The 21,298-nt window shown below is 38.1% G+C and overlaps 1 protein-coding gene across 2 annotated transcripts in view; it reads right to left on the reverse strand.

The window, feature by feature from the left end:
* Positions 1-1,501: 1,501 nt before the first annotated feature.
* LOC136864045 (oxysterol-binding protein-related protein 9) overlaps positions 1,502-21,298 on the reverse strand; it is an 830,446-nt gene continuing 810,649 nt past the window's right edge. For both annotated transcript variants that reach the window (XM_067140573.2, XM_067140572.2), the window contains 2 exons: positions 20,845-20,950; positions 1,502-5,889 (listed from right to left, as the gene is read on the reverse strand). In XM_067140573.2, coding sequence (XP_066996674.1) covers positions 5,818-5,889; positions 20,845-20,950 — 178 coding nt within the window. In that variant the 3' untranslated portion in view covers positions 1,502-5,817. The remainder of the gene's footprint in view (positions 5,890-20,844; positions 20,951-21,298) is intronic.

Raw genomic sequence — 21,298 nt, forward strand, 5'->3', positions numbered from 1 at the left:
TCAGTCCTACATCCATTATTACAGCCTTATGGTCACCTATTCCTTCAATTACCTCAGTTTTATCAACAATTTCCCATGGTTTAATCAAGAATACATCTAGTAAGTTATTGAGATGAGTTGGTTCTTGTACTACTTGTGTACATCCTCCCTCCCAGATTAACTTATTTGCCAGTTTCTGTTCATGGGCTTCACTTGGAGCTCCATTCCATTCAACTTCAGGCAAGTTTAGATCTCCCCCAATTATTACCACATCATTATTATTGTTTTTATGAGTATAATCTATTATTTTCTCAAATATTTCCACGTCCCTTTCCTCTCTTCCTGGCCTGTATGTTCCTATAATTCCCACCTCCTTCATATTATCACAAATTAATTTTATCCCTAATATTTCATCCCTTTCATCGGTAAACCATTCATGTGAACAATAAGTTTCCTTCACCAGAATAAACACCCCCCCCCCCCCTCCCTTTTTATCTCCTCGGTCTCTACGATAGACTGTGTACCTTTCTGGAAATACTTCTTTGTTACCCACCCCTTCTCTCAACCACGATTCCACTCCTATCACCACATCAGTCTCATAAGATTCCATCAATGTACCGAATTTTAATTGTTTATTTACTACACTCTGACAGTTTACCAAGAGTAATCTCAGACCCCCTTCTTCCCTAAAACTTGACTGTTGCAATTGGTTAACTTGAAATTCGTTACTTTCCTGAGTTTCATTTTCTAGTTGGCTGAGCCAGCTTGAAGTACGGCTGGCTCTTTCTACTAGTTTTCCTGGTCAGTATTATAACTCAAGGGAGTTGCCTCTTTTACAGTACATATCTTAAGATTAATAAAATCTAGAACAATATTTGCTATCTTTTGTTTACCTGAATCGTTTAGATGAAGGCCATGCTTTGTGTAACAGTGTCTCTCGAAACTGCTGCTATCAATTACCTGTGTATTACGAAAATGTTTACAAATTTTAACCATATCTGTATTAACTTTGTCCACTTCAATGTTTACACACGAGTCTCTAATCAAATCATGCCTGTGGGGCACGTTCACTACAAAGATGTTAGTGCGAGTCAGCTTACCTAGTGTACATTTAAGTTCAGAAATGACATTCTTAGCGTCGTTGTGAGCTACGTCGTTCGTCCCGCCGAGATCACTACTGCATCACGACTTCCGAGATTTCTTGCTGCCTGCTCCGTGTTTTCCAATACCTTCGTCATTGGGGCCCAGGATAGATGACAGCCGATGCTGCAATATCTTTATTGTTCATTTTCTCCGCAATTCCCCTCGCCTGGCTATCACCAAATATGAGAATGTTCGACACTTTCGCCGGTGCACTGTGTGAGATTTTAGGCCTAACTTTGCCGCTTCTCGTAACGGGTCCACAGCTGCTTCCACCCCGATCTCAGCCTTTCGCCATCCTTATGTCGCCGAAAACCTTCAACGTGTTAATGTGATGTTAAAATACTAGGGAAAAAAAAAAGGTAATGTTAAATGCTCTAGATTAAACCAACCAATTTTTATTTCCTGCTCTTCTCAGGCTATGAGATTTAATACACACTGCTATAGAAATAGGTTTTCTGGACATATAAATATCTGTGAAACAAAGACAGAAATGGGCTAACTGTAAATAAATATCAACACATTTCTATTTAAACTAATTTATTGCAAGAAGGAAGAAATATCAGTGATAATACTTTGACAGACAGGAATTATCATGCCTTGTAACATAAGAGTTTATCTCTATTGGAGGAGTACCTACAACCATCCACCTTTTTTGTTCAATACAGTTAATTATGTATCTTCTCATGTGATTTTTAATATTTACCATACTTCTATGAAATCAGAAACAAAACACATCTTCTTCCACAACACTTATGTAACCAGGCATGGCAACTATTCATCTGGTTAGGAGATCTGCCATGCCATTTAAGAAAGAACAACTAACAAAAGCAAAGAAATTCAAGGAATACCAATAAATAATCAAGACTGCTCTTTAAGAAATAAGCCAACATGAGGCAGAACATGGGCATGCTCAAAACAGAACTTTTACGATCATTTGTGCAAATACATAGTAGAATATAATCCACAGCAAGAGATGAAGGATATGCTATATGTTTTAAGTTCTATGAAATGAGTAATTATTTTATTGTTAATTGCCTGAAAATTATAATTCTTGGAAAATCTTGTGTCCAATATAAGTTTTCTGATATCAATATGAATACACTTCTTAAAGTTAACAACAGTCTATATAGCACACATTAAAATATATTAATTCAGAAATGGTTTTCGGAAACTTAGTTCCATCATCATCCATAAGGTTTGTTTTTAAGCATTTTCATTAAATCTTTAAAATGTATGTTAGAAAATCAAATAAGAAAGCTAACCTATTTTCATTACAGCACAACTGTCCTCTTCATTTTAAAATCAAGACGGCACAATTACAGTATATGGATTTCAATATTTTAATTTTATATACTCGCTATTGATGGAAGTAAGTTTCAAAAAACTGGTTCTGACTTAACATATATTAATGTGTGCTAATACAGACTGTTAATTTTAAGAAGTGCATCAAGCCATCAGCACTGTTTACAATGGCTTTTATTTTTTATAATGATTATGGATCGATATGATTCACATATGAAAACATAGTTCATAGTTTTGTCTTCAGACTGATGAAACTTGTCTGCACCAAACAGAAATGAGTTTTCCTATATTCTTACTTGGGCAGAGGAGCAACTAAAGTTTGGTATATGATGACAAATATTGAGAAATGCTTAGCTATCTCCCCAATACTACACTTTTAAAAAATAGTAGGGATGAATAAAAACTGGAGAAATGATTTGAGACACCTAGCCACTTGGCAATCACCTTAACCACTCAAGATTACAGAGCATAACAGGAACTGAAAATTTTACAATCAGTTTTCTTATTCGTCATCAGTTTTAATGTTCATATTAATCTACTAGTCAGAATGAATGTGCCATTATTTTCTTACTAGTCTTGCTCTGTATTGTTATGTACTGCCTTAGGCCTAAGCTCTTCACATGCAAAAATTAATGACAATGCTATCATGTTCTAATCCGTAGAGCACCTCTATACCGGAATCAAGTCTTTGACAAGTCAGCTAGCATATACTTGTCATTATCAGTCCACTTGAGTAAGACAACATAAACTGACTGTTGACATTTTAATTATTATATTCTAAATTTACAGAAATAATAATGTAATTATACATTCTCTTCAGACAAATAATGAAACATACAATTTACAGATTTCCAAAAGAAGAACTGACAGAAAAACAATTAATAGCTCAGTACTTCATAACTCAATACATACTACATGTATACAATCGTATACAATTAAATAGTAACATTATACTGAATCTCTGATGCACAGAATTCTTTCTCAAGTTCAGTGAAAATATCTACATACATTATGGCAACTATCTTCCAGTAAAAGTAACTTACCATTTAGGAATCAATAATCAATATTATGGATATTCTAGGAAACAATATAAGAGAAGAACAATGGAATCACAGCAATCTGTAAATAATTGCCAACCAAAATAAATAATACTGCAAATGTTGGTATAAATTATTTTCACTGTTAAGCACAAATGTATGTATGTTTAGTCCTCAGCCCGAAGGCTGGTTGGATCCTCAACAGCTCCGCCATCAGCTGTCATAGATGGCCTAGGCATCACTGAAGAGGCGTACTAGGGAAATGAGGAGTGAGGTAGTTTCCCGTTGCTTTCCTCACCAAGCCAGAAGCTGCTATTACATATCAGTCTGCCAAGCCCACTGAAATGCATGCACCAACTGACCCTATGAGCAATATCTTCACACCATTCATAGCAGGGACTGGCTGCAGAAGGAATGGCATTACTAGCATCACTCATACCTCAGTCACCTTCATTTTGTCAAAGCCAAGGATAAAGCTAAGACAGATCAATGAAAGTAACAAAATTGCTCTAGCCCATACAAGAAGACATAGTGCACTGTAAACACTACGTCCTGCCAGCAAAGGCATATATGAGAAAAAATTAGAAATGAGATTAGGACTGTTGGCTATCTGGAGCAGTTAGTACATCACATATTCGTTTATTAAAGAACCAGCTGCTGTGATGAAATACACAGGATACATCTCATTAGAAAAATGAGCTGTTATGGAATAAATAATATTCTTCAAGTGAAAACTGTCCATTAAGTAAAATATCAAATTACAGCAGAGTACTGGCAACATTATCAAACTAGGAAAAGATGAAACAAACAAGGGTATCTTCCTAAAACAAGAATGTGTAAAAACTATACATAAGACTAGCATTTACTGGTATTGCTTTGGAAAGTAATGAAAGAAGAGAGATCCGTAACAGCGGTTTCATTTCACTGTTCTGTTCCTATTCTATCCCTGTTTCATAAAGCCACTCGCTATTCCTATTTGATCTTCCACTGAACTTGATAACGTCAAGTATATAACTCTGCTGGAGACTGAACGTCTCTGGGAAATAAAATTATGCATACATAATTTTTACCTGAAAACTGTTCTGGACGGTACGTACAAGATTTTTAGAATATGCTCAAAAAAGAAAAACACATGAAGTTTTTAAGTTGCAATGCTTAACTTCTTTCTTTCTTTCTTTCTTTCTTTCTTTACTTCTTTACCAAATCCACCAAATGCTTATACTGGTATGATAAATGGTACTTACAGAACAACCATTCAATGACATCACACATTGTCAAAATCAGAATATCCTCCAGTAATGAGAATATCCTGACCATAAATTGGCACATTCTACTCACAAACAATATTTGAAATTTATATTGAACAGTGTGCAACATATCAGTCATCACCAGATACATTTAATACAGCCCTTGAAGGACTTCAACAAGAATATAAATTACAACCATAAAAAAAAGGGCAATATTTGTTTCAAGATAAATTTCAAAAAGATTAATAATATAAACATGTAACTAGAATGTGTGTTTAGATTATTGGAATGATAATGGAAGACAACAAAATTTTTTTTAAATATTTAAAAAATAAACACATGCCGCCCTGGAATGACTTGAGCAGCCACCATTAACTTATTCGAACTAGGCCAATGACTAGTAAAGTAAGGTCTGTGAGAAGACTCCTCACTTGCCTTCTAATTGACCTTGAAAGTGTAAATGTTATTTAAAACATAGCTTATCTAGATTTATGAAATCTTATAAACTAAGTCCAAAAGAGAAAGAATTCTAACTTTCTCCACTCCAAATTAAGAGATCCATCACATTACATATCACATTCATGATTTCCATGAAAAGTCACACCATTCACTGCCAAGAACAAAGGTAACAGTTCTAAAACCTGAAAAACTTAAATTAGAACATATTCAAGTACTAAAAGAATTACTAATATTGATTTAATCAATGTTTACATAACTTCTGTGTATAAAACTAATGATTTCATAAACTTTTGTAAGGCGTTCTAGTCAAGACAATCATTCCTCCATAGAAACAACACACGAGTTTCACCACTCAACAAGTTTTGAAGAGACAAACATAGTCACCTGCAGTCTTAACAATTTACATAACAAACAACATTCTCCTTTTTCGCATTCAAACATGAAGTCTTCATATTAAACAATATTCGTATTTATTCTTCCACTACTAACATATCTTCTGAATCACTATTCTCCATTCTATAACATTCTGGAGTTCTCTGCTTCAGCAAGAACAATGTGATTACCACTCAAGTTAAGATATGTCAGGAAAGCTGCATCCTATGAACGTTAAAAACCGAAATTGAAAATCCATGTAACTGTACAACATTACATCAGTGGTGTTCAGCCAAACGTTGTACTAGAGGATTTTTGTAAATCCAGTTTCCACCAGCTTCTTGGAAAAGCTAAAAAGAAAAAAGCAGCAAAAAGATTATTTAAAATTAATTTGTACAAAAGGAGACATTCTATCGATCAAATTTATTCATTCGGGAGAAATACTTCCGATTCCCTGTGGGAATCAACATCTATATCATATAAGCATTTAACGAAGAAAAGTTAAGATGATACATTATACTGCTTAGTTTATGTATAGTGTAACCCTTACTTGATCTTGCACACTTCCAACCACTCTCACCCAGGTCAAATTACTGGTCGTGGCATACTCGCTAAATGAAACAATTTGCACTTGCTCCTCATGGACACCAGTTGGCAATCAAATGCATAAAATATTAAGAAGCAAATATGAAGAGAGAGACTTATCTTATTATATTCTACTACCTGTTGCACCTGTCATTGGCAGGTTAGTTTTGGTATGACTGCAGCAGAAATGTTATCACACTGAAATGAGTGGCAGCAAGAGACAAGGCACAACTCAACTAACAATAGTCAATCAGAATAATGTTCTTGACGATTAGTTTTTGGGACTTGGAACATCATTGTACGTCATCACTCCTGTGTAGTTGACTGTGTCGTAAGGTATCTGATAACTGTTCATACTACAGGCTACCATTAGCGAGAAGTACAACTGGACTGCTAACAGATACAGGCCAACTTCCAGCTCCACTCAGCAAATTACGAACAGTATTAGCCAGGCCATTAAACATTCTTGGTCAATTCAACAGGTCATAACACCTATTAAAAACCTTTCAGCACACCTGCTCAGCTGGATGCAACCATGCATGACAAATTCAAAGATTGGAAGGAAGACAGGTCTGTTGAACCCCGATCCTTACTCCCCTTTCCACTATGTCTTACCCTCCCCCTATGCAGGCGAGTTGGTCACGCAGTTTGGTTGTATAGCTGCAAGCTTGCATTTGGGAGATGATCGGTTTGGTTCGAATCCTACCATCTGCAGTCCTGAAGATGGTTTACAGTTGTTTCCCATTTTCACATCTAGCATACCTTAATTAAGGCCACGGCTGCTACCAGCCCAAACCTATCACGTTCCCATCCTTGCATTGCCAAAAACCTTTCAAGTGTTAGTGTGATGTTAAACCACTGGCAAAAAAAAAAAGGTCTTGCCCAGCACTAAGACATGTTGCAATATTTTATCGTGTGAAAAAATTTACAAGAGATAGATGATTAGAAATAACACTTCCAATAGCCTTTGTATTGAACATTATTTTCTTTAATTAAGGATATTTTCGAGCAATATTTTAATCTCTTTGTGTTAAGGAACCGGCCATGATGTGTCAATGATAATGTCCAGAGAAGGTGAGTTTATTAGTGACAATCTAATTATAGCTAATGCATTGCTCTTCCTCACAGCATCCATCCATCATAATCTTGGTCTTCCTCATCCTCTCTTCCCTGTCATCTGTCTTTCCAGTGCTTGTTTTGGCAGTCTTTCTTCTTTCATCCACTTGACATGCCCAAACCATCTCAATCCTGTTCCAGTTTATCATTTAGTTTTTACACATTTAGCTCCTTTTATATGTCTTCATTTTGAAACTACTCCTTATAGACATTAAAACTGGTGTTAGTTTTTATTTAAGGAGGATTTATAACTTGCCAATAATTTCAAATTTGACCCTTATGAAAGTAGAAAATGTATTACGTATTTTTTGTTTGGACTTGTTCGAGTATTAAGAAAACTGCTTACCTTGTGGTTTCACCAGTATCTTGTGTTCAAGCTCATTAAAGGGGAAGGTCATAAAGATTCAAGCCCTTAAATTTTAACTATATTTTCCTCTTTTCATTCAAATTGATATTTAATCATTACTTTAATTGATTACATGTAATTACGTGGGAAAAATCCCAAAGACGAACTGAGTAATTCAGTTAGGTTGTTAAAATAATCCTGTCATTCATCACATTTATTTTCAATTTTATGAATGACTTTATTGGCATTCTGTAAGATCGTCATTGTTTCTTAGTCGCCCCCCCCCCCCCCAACCATAGATTAAATTACCGATTCCTCCCTCTGCTCTGCATTTGTTTCTGTTGTGCTTGGGCTACTTCCACTAGATTTGTATTACACTTCGAGTGTTTGATATACTGTAGCACGGTAGGTAATTAATTTCTTGTGTTGGTGTTAGTGTTTGAACTTTTTTTTTTTATGGGAGGGGGAGGGAGTTTGGCTACAGTATTTGGTAGCGCGAGCATAGTTGTCTTTCGTATCCTACGCTCGTACGTTACATGGTTGCAATTTAAACTCATAAATTCTAAAATCATATTTTTCCTGTTCTATGATCATTCTGTGTGTAGAGTAAATTGATTCCAACCTATCTGATGTTTAAACAAGTGACAGCAAATTAATTTATCTCTACTCATAACTGTAAGGCAAAGTGTACTCTGCTAATACTGTTTGATTTTGTGTTGCATGTACTGTACACTCATTAAGGAGAACCGTAGTATTCCAGACCCCTGAATGTTGAGGAAGTCAGAACTGGCCTACGAGTTGGCCAATAGAAATTTGGTGACTTCCGGAATACGTATTTGCTGGTGATGTCTTATTACTTGTACCTTAAAAGCTTTCCAGTCTGTTGAATACACAAGTTAAATATAAACATATCTGGAAAAAAAAAATTAAATAAAGAATATAAATACACACTATTAAACAAAGAATGACATGTTTCGTTCTTGAAAAAAAAAAAAACATCATCAGATTCTATCAAGTCACACTCAAATATTTAGAATATTTATGTTTAATACTTAGGAACTTTACATCTGGAACTTATCTTAATAATGTCCTCCTTTGTCTCCACTTGGTCGGTAGATGGAGAGTGGGTCACGACCCTCAAGTGGCCACGGCTGGTCTGTGGTCCAACAGCTCTGCACTCTGACCGGTCAACCGAGCAGAGGAGGGGTGGGCACGACTCTACAGTGGCTCTACGCCTCTGCATTCGGGAGACGGGACAGGGCTGGACCTCACGGCTGGCCCCAACCGTCGGCTGTCCTGAGAATGGTTTTCCGTGGTTTTCCATTCTCCTGCATTAAGGCGAATGCCGGGACAGTTCCTAGTATAGGCCACGGCTGCCAACCCCCTCATCTTCTCCGTGCATCTCCTTCAGCGTAACAAATCTCCCGGCCTGAGAGACAGTGTTACCGTCTAAGAGGCCCGCCTCCCCTTTCAGAGGAGGAATGAAAACATTTTAGTGCTAGTAGTAGTGTCTCCACTCCAGCATTTACTGTGAGGTTCTCGGAAACCGTTGCTCTGTCACTGGCGTGGATCCAAAATGGCTGCAGTCCGTTGACCTACTTTTGCCACTAATGCCTCTCTCTTTGTCTACGTCAATGACACGTGATGTTTTAATTTTTATTTTTAGCGCTTCCTTCAGTATTACTGCTGTTAGTGTTATTTTTAAAATATTATTTTGGGATAGTCTAATAAGTTTTTGTAAATGGGCTGATTAGTTTCCTTTAATTTTCCGTTATGTAATTTACATTTACATGAATGGCTTTCATGGAACTATATTTGTAGTTATTATTTATTTATTTATTCAGGATCAGCAACAGCATAATGCCGAATTACAAAGATCCTAGCTATTATTATTATTATTATTATTATTATTATTATTATTATTATTATTATTATTATTATTATTAAGGGATAGTCTATTGAGATTTTTAATGGATTGCTTAGTTTTTCTTTAATTTGCCATTATGTAATTTATGTTTACGTGAACAGCTTCTGTAGTACTATATTCATAGTTGTGCCTGTTCACACCTCCGTGACAGCTTTCAAAATGGCGCCGAGTGAAGGTATGGCCCATTTGATCTATAGGAAGCAAAGAATAGACACCAGTTGCGGTGACATAGAAGGCCATACACGTCATGGAACGGTCGAGTGTTGAGAGTGAAACGGACAGTGGACTGTCTACTGTATTGTTTTACGAAAAAGTAGAAAACTACGGATTGTTAAGAAAACTCCATCTTAATTTTTTTCAACGGAAAGTGAAGACGGAACTGCCGACCGCGCTATAATTTTAAAGGAAGAAGCAGCGATCTGAGGCTATACTAAAGGAAAAAGCGTCGGAAAGGAGAAGAAAACAAGTTAATTCACCGGAAAATAAGCAGAGTTGATTAGAGGTATTAAAAAAAGAAATCAGCTAGTACCACGAAATACATGTGGGTGGATACAGAGCGCACTTGATATATACCCTGCAAAGGAAGACCAAGCCAGCATCTAAAAGAAAAGGATCTCATACAAGAAGAGATACATCTCAATTTATTGAAACAGAATAAAAAGTTTTCAAGATCCACAAGAAGCAGCCGACAGAGATAGATTCATTGAAATTAACACCAACGAGACCGAAGATATTCGGCGGAGACCAACAAAAGAAATAATAATTCAAGGATTACAAACTTCAAAAAGGATTATATAATGGCTGTTCACTGCGCTGTAATCCATATTTTAGTTACTGACAAGAATACCATGAAGATGATGTGCTAAATATACATGATGGACCAAGCTGGGGACCAGTACATCTTGCCATACGATCGAGCCATGGTGAGGAAGGCGACGGGAAACCATTCGACCAACCCATGATGAGGAAGGCAACGGGAAACCATTCTACCAACCCATGATGAGGAAGGGAATGAGAAACCAGACAGCAATTCCGTGATGAGGAAGCAGATGATGTACCAGATGTCCAACCCATGACCTGACCGCAGACCCAACTACATCCATTTGGGAAGCAGAACAGCTGGACCAGGACCAACCATGAGCGAGCTAAGTCATTTACAATACTTAATCGCATAATTTTTGGTTTGGTTTGATGTGTGAGATACTTAAGTCCATGATCTAGCAATATAGCATAAGATTCTAGTGTGTTGGATATATACGTCATCGTATATCGGTCAAAATACACGTATGTAGCGAGAGGTTTGAAAAAGAATTTTGGAAACAGCTGATAGTAATGACATACTGGCAGATTACAGAGATTTCGTATTGGTAATGCTACAAGTCGACGTCACGTTTGGTTGCGCGCGGTGTAAAATAAACATATGGAATCACGCATTATTTTGCTTCGCAATAAGGGCATTGAACTCAATCATAGGTTATGATATATAGCAACTTTAAAATGTTGTTTTAAGAAACATGGTGTGGTAGTTTTGACATGGTCATGTATATGGGAACGCGACAAGTTAATATTGAGGCTACGATGTTAAGATATTATATGAATGTTGAAATAAGGTTACAATTGTGCTAACTTGAGGAAAAGTATGAGTTATATAGTGATATGAGGAGTTTTATACGCACTACGTAGGGGCCATTGAGTGCCTGCAGTTTAAGATATGCCACGCTACATTCTTTAGATTCGTATACGTGAGATTGCCCACGCCGCAGGATTGACCTAAGCCAAGGTATGAATAGAATTTACTATTGTAGAATTATGCTTGTGACGGGATCGTATGTCAACTTTAGATGTGCTGTAATGAATATCGGAATACTACGATACGTTTTATAGCTGTGTTTTGACCAAATGCATTCACGACACCGATAAATATGATATTATGTTTCTGAATACCACAACATAGCACTTGCATTGTAACTGCGCATATGAATAAAATAGCTTGCATTGAAGTAGAATGTTATGGAATATAACGAAGGAAAGGGACATTGAGCCTAAAAGACATGTGTATGACAGCCAAAGGTTATGTTGAAGTTAGTTAGATAGCTGAATAGATTAACATATACTCTGTTTGAATTTGCATTTTCTCAACGAACAACATCTAGGGAAATGTTAGAGTAGGAGCCAAATTTAACAGGCACTAGGAACAAATGCCTTAGTCCGTAAGTAGTTGTCCATGCACAACGTGAAAGAAGTAATAAGGCATGAGTTTGGATTTATTCATATGGATTTATGCATTCAAATTTACGCATCCAGATTTACTTATTCGAGTTTATTTATGTGGATTTACTTATTAGTGACTCGTCATTTACCGAGTATCGGCTACGATTTACTATTTAATATTCTCAACGCTCAATTCTAATATGATTGGTGATTAAATAAAACTGTGATATACAGTTCAGTCCTGCAATTTAAAGTTATAATTTGGTTTAATTTCAAGTTTGAGCTTATTAGTGGACTTTATATACACTTCAGCTTAACCGGGTGTTTTATTCAGACTTGTTTAATTAGTCTTAAAGAAAATGAGCTCTCGTAACAACTTAATTATGTTGGTGTTGTATCTATGACTTAACTTCAGAATGGACCTTAGATGTCCAGTGATCGATTGTAAATATGTACATACTCAATTTTGATTTCATGATGGAACTGATCTACATAGTTTAATACTAGATATTATTTCTCTTTCTACGAGCCAGCGCTGACTCACAATCCACACTTGTAAATACGGAATGACAAGTAATGCCTTGGATAAAATTCCAATTTAATAGTCCAATATTTAGTCAATAAATATCTTGTTTATTTTTCTACAATTTTATGTGTCATGAATTCTTTCATTATAGCCTAGTTGGTAAGTTAGTTGCTTAGCTAAGTGAATTGTTGATTAATTAAGTACTCCATTTAGTCATGACCAGTTCTCACGTCGTTGAATACTTTGATTTAAGAAATTGGTTGATGATTATTACTATTATGTCATGAGATTCTATAGGCGTCTCCCGTGCGTTGTTAATCTTTTCATACTCACGTAAAGCGTAACTTGAAGTAAGATTTCATGTCTTACTTGGCATCTGAACACCCTGAGGTATCCGCTGAGCGACCCCATTTCATCTGATTAGGCAGCCCAACTACGAGTTCGAAATGGAGGTATCGGGTAAAGAATATAAGCTTTAGTTACATAGTTGTTGTTATTATTATTTTTTTTTTTTTATTACAGAGTCCTTGTAAGATGTTATTTTTAGTGATACATGATGATCTATATAAAGATCATCTTGAGTGGCGAGGATGGTAAGTTCAGAAAACCCACGTTCCAGACCTTTAAGTCGAGATAGAGATGATGATGATGATGATGATGATGATGATGATGATGATGATGATGACGAGCATGATGATTATGATCATGATGATAACGGTAATACTTAAGGAAGCGGTAAAAATAGAACACAGCGCGTCATTGACGTAGACAAGGAGAGGGGTGGGACGTGGTAAAAGTAGGTCAACGGACTGCAGCAATTTTGGATCCACTCCGATGACAGAACAACGATTTCCAAAAACCTCGCACTAAATGCTGGAGTAGAGACAAAGGAGGACATCATTAAGGTAAGTTACAGATGTCTAGTTCCTAAATGTTAAACAGAAATAAACAAATATTCTAAATATTTGAGTGCGACTTGATAGAATCTGATGATGTTCTTTCAAGAACAAAACATGTCATTCTTTGTTTAATAGTGTGTATTTATATTCCTTGTTTAGCCCAGTTCCATGGCTAAATGGTTAGTGTGCTGGCCTTTGATCCAGAGGGTCCTGGGTTCGATTCCCAGCCGGGTCAGAGATTTTAACCTTAAATGGTTAATTCCCTAGGCTCAGGGACTGGGTGTTTGTGCTGTCCCCAAAGTCCCTGCAACTCACACACCACATACAACACCATCCTCCACCACAATAACACGCAGTTACCTACAAATGGCAAATGACACCCAGCCTCATCCGAGCGTCTGCCTTACAAGGGCTGCACTCCACTAGAAATAGCCACACAAAATTATTTTCTTTGTTTAATAATATATTTCTTTGCAGATATGTTATAGTGTAATATTTAAGTTACATTTAACTGAGTTGACACTGGGAAGTATGGCTTCCTTCTTAACAGTCTTATTACTTGTTTAATCTGTTGATCTACTGGTAACTATTCCTAGTATTAATAATTATGTTATTTGCTTTATGCCCCACCAACGACTTTTTTTAAAAGGTTTTCGGAGACGCCAAGGTGCCAGAATTTAGTCCCACAGGAGTTCTTTTACGTGCCAGTAAATCTACCAACATGAGGCTGACGTATTTGAGCACCTTCAAATACCACCGGACCGAGCCAGGATCGAACCTGCCAAGTTGGAGTCACAAGGCCAGCGCCTCAACCGCCTGAGCCACTCAGCCCGGCATTTCCTAGTATTTTTTTTTTTTTTGCTAGTTGCTTTACGTCGCACCGACACAGATAGGTCTTATGGCGACGGTGGGACAGGGAAGGGCTAGGAGTGGGAAGGAAACGGCCGTGGCCTTAATTAAGGTACAGCCCCAGCATTTGCCTGGTGTGAAAATGGGAACCACGGATTTCCTAGTATTAAGCCACAGAGGTTTGTGAGGATGTGTTCCTTGTTATATATATGCTTGTGGTTCCCGTGACCATCTAAAGGGTTAGTGTTTGCTTAACCTCTAAATTGTATCCCTTTCTGCTTGCATTATGATCCTGCCAGTACATCATTGTGTTTATGTTGTTTTAATGTCATTTCTTACATATTCATTGTAACCTGTTCTTTTTAGCCTGGCAATTTGATTCGGTACTGTCCTCAGTTCGACAGAATTCCCCTTGACAACCCTGTGTTGTCATTATCTGTTATCTATTGCTAAAATTTGATGATGATGATGATGATGATGATGATGATGATGCTTGTTGTTTAAAGGGGCCTAACATCAAGGTCATCGGCCCCTAATGGTATGGAATGAAATGACAAAGCAAAAGTTCAAAATCATCCACTGACCAAAATAAAAATGTCATGAAATATGAATGGATGGACATGAATTTAAAACAATCAGTGGATCGGACTCAAAAAAGCTATAATAAATAATAGTATTACTGACCAAGGGACCACTTCTAAAGCACAATCCTGAATCGAGGATGCTTGATGTATAAAGGGGTCCAAAATCCAGATCAAAGGCCCCTCAGAATGGTATGTATCGCTAGTAAAGTAGAACCATGGTATGTGTCATGTTGGGGTACTAATCAAAAGGAGCGAAGACTCACGGTGTTCCACACATAATGGTACTACTCACAAGTATTGGACGTCGTACAGGTAACACAGACCTATGGTGTTCCTCACATAATGGCGCCACACATTGGCAATGCAAACCGATGGTGTTCCTCACCTAGGTGTACTAATCATGGGTGAGGGTAATCCCGTTGTGTTCCTCACTTAGTGGGTACTAAGCGCAGGCTACGAAGACCCACGGTGCCGCTCATATAGTGGTACTAATCACAGGCAAAGCCCAGACCCACGGTGCCGCTCATATAGTGGTAATAATCACAGGCAAAGCCCAGACCCGTGGTGTTGATCACAAGGGTACGACTCACGGGTACTGGAAACCCACAGTGCCACACTCTCTGCTGCTACTAATCACAAACCTATTTCGTACCTAATATAGTGGTACTACTCGCAAGTACAGGCAACCCATGGTGTTCCCTGCATGATGGTACTAATCAAAAGTAGTTTCATGGTTCGAATTCAATCATCCCTTGGTTGCCCCTTTTAGTCGCCTCTTACGACAGGCAGGAGATACCATGGGTGTATTCTTCATCTGCGTACCCCACCCACAGGGGGTGCTAAAATTTGAATTGGGCTGATGAATATAGGATCCTCTGCGTTCTCTCAAAAATCTTTCTTCATCAACTGTTGCACCTATTCCACCATATACTTATTGTCTTTCTGTCTATTAGTTCATTTATTATTGCCCTACTGTCTATGTGGATTTGTTATGATCGCATAGGGTGTGTCTTTGTTAAGCCACCATATTATTAGCCCTGGTATTTCCGGAGACTCGAAAGACTACCTGACAAATTGTGATTTTACACATGTGGTTATGGCTATATCTGAAGTCCCAAATTGGACTTCTTGTCTTTCATTTAAATTGTATGTCCATCTTTTAAGATCTCATCATCTTGATTTTCATAAAATTAATTGTATATGGAGATGACTTTCCTGTCCTTAATTTTCAGCACTGGGTATTGTCAAGCTGAGCTATTCCATTTAAATTGTAACCTGTCTTGACCTGATCATTTTTACATCCTGCTAAGATGCCATTTATTTTAGTTTTGTGTCCAGTCCCTCTGCGTTGCAGCATGTTTTATCAGTGCCTGTGTCTGTGTACCCTCCCTCATCTTTCGTATTAAGTTAGGTTACGCGGTCTATGTTTAGTTGGTAAAGCGTGCATTGGAGGTGTATGACCTTTTGACTTTTGACTTTTGCATGGTATTATGGGTCATGAACTTTTTGTTTGATTAATTCAGGGCATTATAAGAATAAATTGACAATACAATATATCAAGTAAGTGATATTACATAAGTCTTGGGACTAGTTTCAGCCACCTAGTGGCCATCTTCAGCCAAATAAAAATTAAACAGATTATGTGATAACTAAAACATATGTATGTCATACAAAGACAATGCTGTAGGAATAACGACAACATTAAAATATATATAATAACAAAAATTAAGGTTATGATCTACTTGTCATAATATGATGTCTGTAAGTTGACTTAGGACCTCAGGCAAAGAAGTAAATCTGGAAATTATAGCCAGAATTTGGAATGAGTAAATATACAGAAAAGAAATTAAAATGGAGAAAAAATATTTATGAGACTCACCTCTAATGTCTGATGCAGAACAAGCACAGACTTGCTGTAGGAAACAGGCAATGTAAGAAAAGGAGTAGATAGGGAGAGGAGGGGATACTTGCAGCCCACTGCACTATTCCCGTATGTTTCAACGTAACTGATCACCACAAGTTTATATAATGCACTACTTGCTCACTGTGGACTAACGAACAATTTCGAGATCACAGTAAACGCATGTCCCATACCCGAAACACTTGTAAAATATGTTTGTACCAAACTGGAATAGAGCGTCACTAGTCACTTCTGTGCTGATTCTCTCACTGAACCAGTGCAGTGGTATTTCCTACCGGCTGATAACAGCACGTTGCCCGGTATTTGGAATGCCCGGTTTTGCAATAGCTAGGCTGCGACCTGAGTAGTTGACATCTTTGTTTGGAAATGCATCCGGAGCTGCATGATGGATGTTCAAAAAAGTGGGTGCATCAAATACGTGAACATTTCTTTTTCTCCACTTTGGACCCAAAAATATTGGGATGCGTAAATTATGCAAGGGCGTTAATTATGCGAGAAAATACGGCACTGTCGCCTTGAAATAAAATAGGCCCAATTATTCATCTTGCACTAACAGCACCCACCAAACACCAATCTTCCTATCATAACGAGGGACTTCATAAACACTATTAGGATTTTCTGCACACTATTATTTTTTTTCTATTTGCTTTATGTCGCACCGACACAGATATGTCGTATGGCGACGATGGGATAGGAAAGGCCTAGGAAAGGGAAGGAAGCGGCCATGGCCTTAATTAAGGTACAGCCCCAGCATTTGCCTGGTGTGAAAATGGGAAACCATGGAAAATCATCTTCAGGGCTGCCGACAGTGGGGTTCGAACCCACTATCTCCCGATTACTGGATACTGGCCGTACTTACGTGACTGCAGCTATCGAGCTCGGTCTGCACACTAATAGCGAGAGCTATGACTGTTCACACGACCATTAAGATGAAACCAGAACTTTTACATACGAAAATACGGTGTTGCAATGATAACTGTCTCACCATGTTAACAGATGAGATTCAGACTGGCGACTCATACTTGCCATGTCGAACACGTGCAGGCTGCTTGCAAGTTCAAGAACTAGGCGTGTGCCTCCCATACTGCAGCTGCCGTAGCACAGAGTACAAACACCGTGCGTTTGGTCTGAGTTTCTAAGAGAGATCCTGTATATAAACATTGAAAAGAAGAGGGGTGAGGGGATAGGAGGGACAAACTGCAGCCTTGCCTTCCTTCTTTCTGGATTGCTGCTTCGTTTTCAAAGCCTTTGATTCTTATGATTGCAGACTGATTTTTATACAGATTGTAGATAATTCTTCGTTCTCTGTATCTGATTGTCAAAAACGTGTGTTAATTACGTGAGAAAATACGGTAAATGCAGAGAGGTACCAAGATGACATTTTGACGCCATTCTTCCGTCAGTAAACGGAAGAAGAAAAATCGCATGGGTGGTTTCAACAAGATTCTGCCCCTGCTCATACAGCAGAAGATTCCCTTCTTACAATCTCAGAAGTGTCTGCAGACAGAGTGATCAGTGCTGGTCTATTTCCCCTTCGTTCTCCAGATCTAACAGTGTTCGATTTTTACTTGTGGGGTAAACAGAAAGAAAAAGTGTATCAAACAAGTCCTCACACATTGGAGGGACTGAAAGAAAACATTACAAATGAAAACGGAAACATTACCATGACAGAATTCACTCGCATCAGCCAGAATGTGGTTACCAGGTACAGTACATTGCCTGTATAACACAGGAAGGACAACACTTCCAGTATCTTTTATAAGGTAAGATTTCATAGAAAATTGTATACACGCATAAAGCAGGGCGGCTACGTGCGTCATCAGTTCGGCTGAGGCAGCTACCATAGCACAGAGTACTAACACTGTGTGTCGGGCTGGGTTTATAAGGGAGATCCTGTAGAACAGACGTAAAGGAAATTAAAGAGGAATTTGGAAAAGGAATCATAATCCAAGGAGAGGAAATAAAAACCCTGATATTTTCCAATGATACTGTTATTTTATCTGAGATCTGGAGAAATTGCTGAATGGTATGGACAGAGTCTTGGGGAAGGAGTGCAAGATGAAAATCGTCGTCGTCGGCCGCTGCTCGTTTCCGAGAATACCTTTTTCTCCTCCAATTCTTCTTAAAGTCTGTTGGTTCTGTGGAAATGTCAGTGATGTCTGATCAAGCCAATCTTCGCATGAAACATGCAGCCACACAGGTCACATCTAAAGGTGGGTGGAGGACACGGTTGGATCTGACGTAGTTCCCACTTTTCATGGGTTTCAATTTCTTGTCTGCGATGTGCCAGCTCAAACAGTGAGACATCCTCTGCAGTAGCTTTGTGCCAAAGAACACGGTTTTGTGCAGTTGTTGCCCTGGTGTTAGCATTTATATTGGTGATATTTATAGTCTTTTCAAGCTGGTTTTCATAACATTTCAAAGGAGCATCTTGCAGCCTTTTGCCATGACCAATCTCACCATAGAGAAGTTGTTTAGGCAGTCTGCTATCATTCATATGCTGGAGGTGACCAATCCATCTAAGGCGATGAATGATGATGCTGTTCACATGCACCTTGTCAAGAACTGCCACATTGTTTATGTAGTCATCCCATTTGATGTTAATGATGGATCTAAGTTTCTGCTGATGGAAGCGGTCCAGTTCATTTATGTCGCGACGGTAAAGTGTCCAGGTTTCACATCCATAGAGTAATGTTGTTAAGACTACAGCTCGGTACACCATTAGTTTGGTATATATTTTGAGATCTTAATTGAAGAAAACTCTGTGGGAGAGGCAGCCGTAAGTTGCATGGGCAGAGTGTATTTTATTTTCCACATCCTTTTCTGAGTTGCAGCATGTAGTTAGAATACTACCAAGGTAGGTGAATTGGTCTACCTGTTCAAGAGGTGATCCTGCTATGGTGATATTTAGTTCAGGGATGGTACCACCTGGTGCCGGCTGTGCAAGTACATACTTTACTCTTACGGGTGTTGATGGTCAGACCAAATCGTTCATAAGCTTCCTTAAAACAGTTGATGGATGTTTGAAGTTCCTCAGAAGTATGGGCAGGTGTTGCATTGTCATCAGCATATTGAAGCTCCATTATCCGAGTATTATGAGTCAATCTCTGAGAATGGAGCCTGGTTTGGTTGAACAGTCTGCCATCATACAAAAACTTAATTTCCACACCTACATGGTCGTTACTAGAAGTCTCGTAAAGCATGGCTGCCAAGTACAGTTTGAAAAGGGTGGGGACAAGCATGCAGCCTTGCTTAAGCCCATTTGTGATGGGGAATTATTCTGACAGCTCATTCAGGTGAAGAACTCATCCAACCATTACATCATGAAGAGCATGGATTAAGCCCACAAAACGGTCAGGACAGCCAAAGCACCATAATACCATCCACATAGCTTCTCTAGGAACAGAATCAAAGGCCTTTTCCAGATCGTAAAATACTACAAGACGCGGGATTTGTTGTTCTCTGCATTTCTCTTGGATTGGTCTAGCACATAAGATCATGCCAAAAGATGAAAGTAAGTAAGTCAAAAGCAAAAGTAATGGAGTGCAGTCAAATGAAGTCAGATTATGCAGGAAATATTAGATTAGGAAATTGCCTTAAAGGAAGTACATGAATATTGTTACTTGGGTTGTAAAATAACTAATGATGGCAGAAGTAAGGAGGACAAAAATGCAGACTAGCATGAGCAAGGAAGGCCTTTCTTAAGAAAAGAAATCTGTGCACTTCAAACATTGGTGTAGGAATTATAAGGATGTTTTTGAAGAATTTCAATGGAGTGCGGCATTGTATGGAAGTGAAACATGGGGATAAATAGCTCAGAAAGAAAGATAACAAAAGGAGAGATGGGCAGATCGAATCACAAATGAAGAGATAATGAATGGAATTGGTACAAGGAGATTGATAAGGCTAAATTTGACGAGAAGAAGAGACAGAACGATACATCTTAAGACACTCAGGACCTGTTCAGTTGGTTTTTGAGGGAAGTGTAGGCAGTAAGACCCAGTCTAGAAAGCCAAGAATAATGGCCAAGAGGTTCCGTCGTGCTGACCACACGACACCTCATAATCTGCAGGCCTTTTGGCTGAGCAGCGAATGCTTGGGAGGCCATGGCCCTTCGGGGCTGTTGTGCCATGGGGTTTGGTTTTTTGGTAGGCAGTAAGAATGGTAGGGGTAGACTAAGGCATGAATAGGACAAGCAGATTAGAACATATGTAGGATGTAGTAGTTACTCAGAACTGAAAAGATTGGCATAGGATAGGATGGCATGAACAGCTGTATTAAACCAGTCTATGGACTGATGACTAAAACAACAACATCTACATGCAATATCTACGATTGTACCTGTGTGGTCCATTTTAGATCCTTCTCCTTGCGTTCTTTTGCTTCTTCTCGTTGTTTGTGCTCTAAGTTAAACTTGGCACGAGAGGCACGATCAATGTCAGCCGTCCTGAAAAAAATATAGTCAACTATTATGAAGGGTAACAGTCAAATGTAATTTTTTAATAATGGAGTAAACAACGCTCGAGTTCACCGAACATACTAATATATTGGAACATAAGTAAAGTAATGAAATGAAGTTCATCTTCATTATTGTTACTTTTTCAAGGAACATTTTTTTTTTGAAGTTTCATTAGGCACATGAAGAATCAACAGCAATACCTTTACTTAAGATGGATTATGTATTGACTGATTCTAGATTAGAAGCAGCATTGAATGGCATGTGACCCTGCTCCTCTTCCTATTATGACAATAAAATTGAAAGCAATTATTTGTAAACAGTGAATATTGGATAATT

Source organism: Anabrus simplex, chromosome 2 (assembly GCF_040414725.1).
Source record: "Anabrus simplex isolate iqAnaSimp1 chromosome 2, ASM4041472v1, whole genome shotgun sequence".
NCBI lineage: Eukaryota > Metazoa > Arthropoda > Insecta > Orthoptera > Tettigoniidae > Anabrus > Anabrus simplex.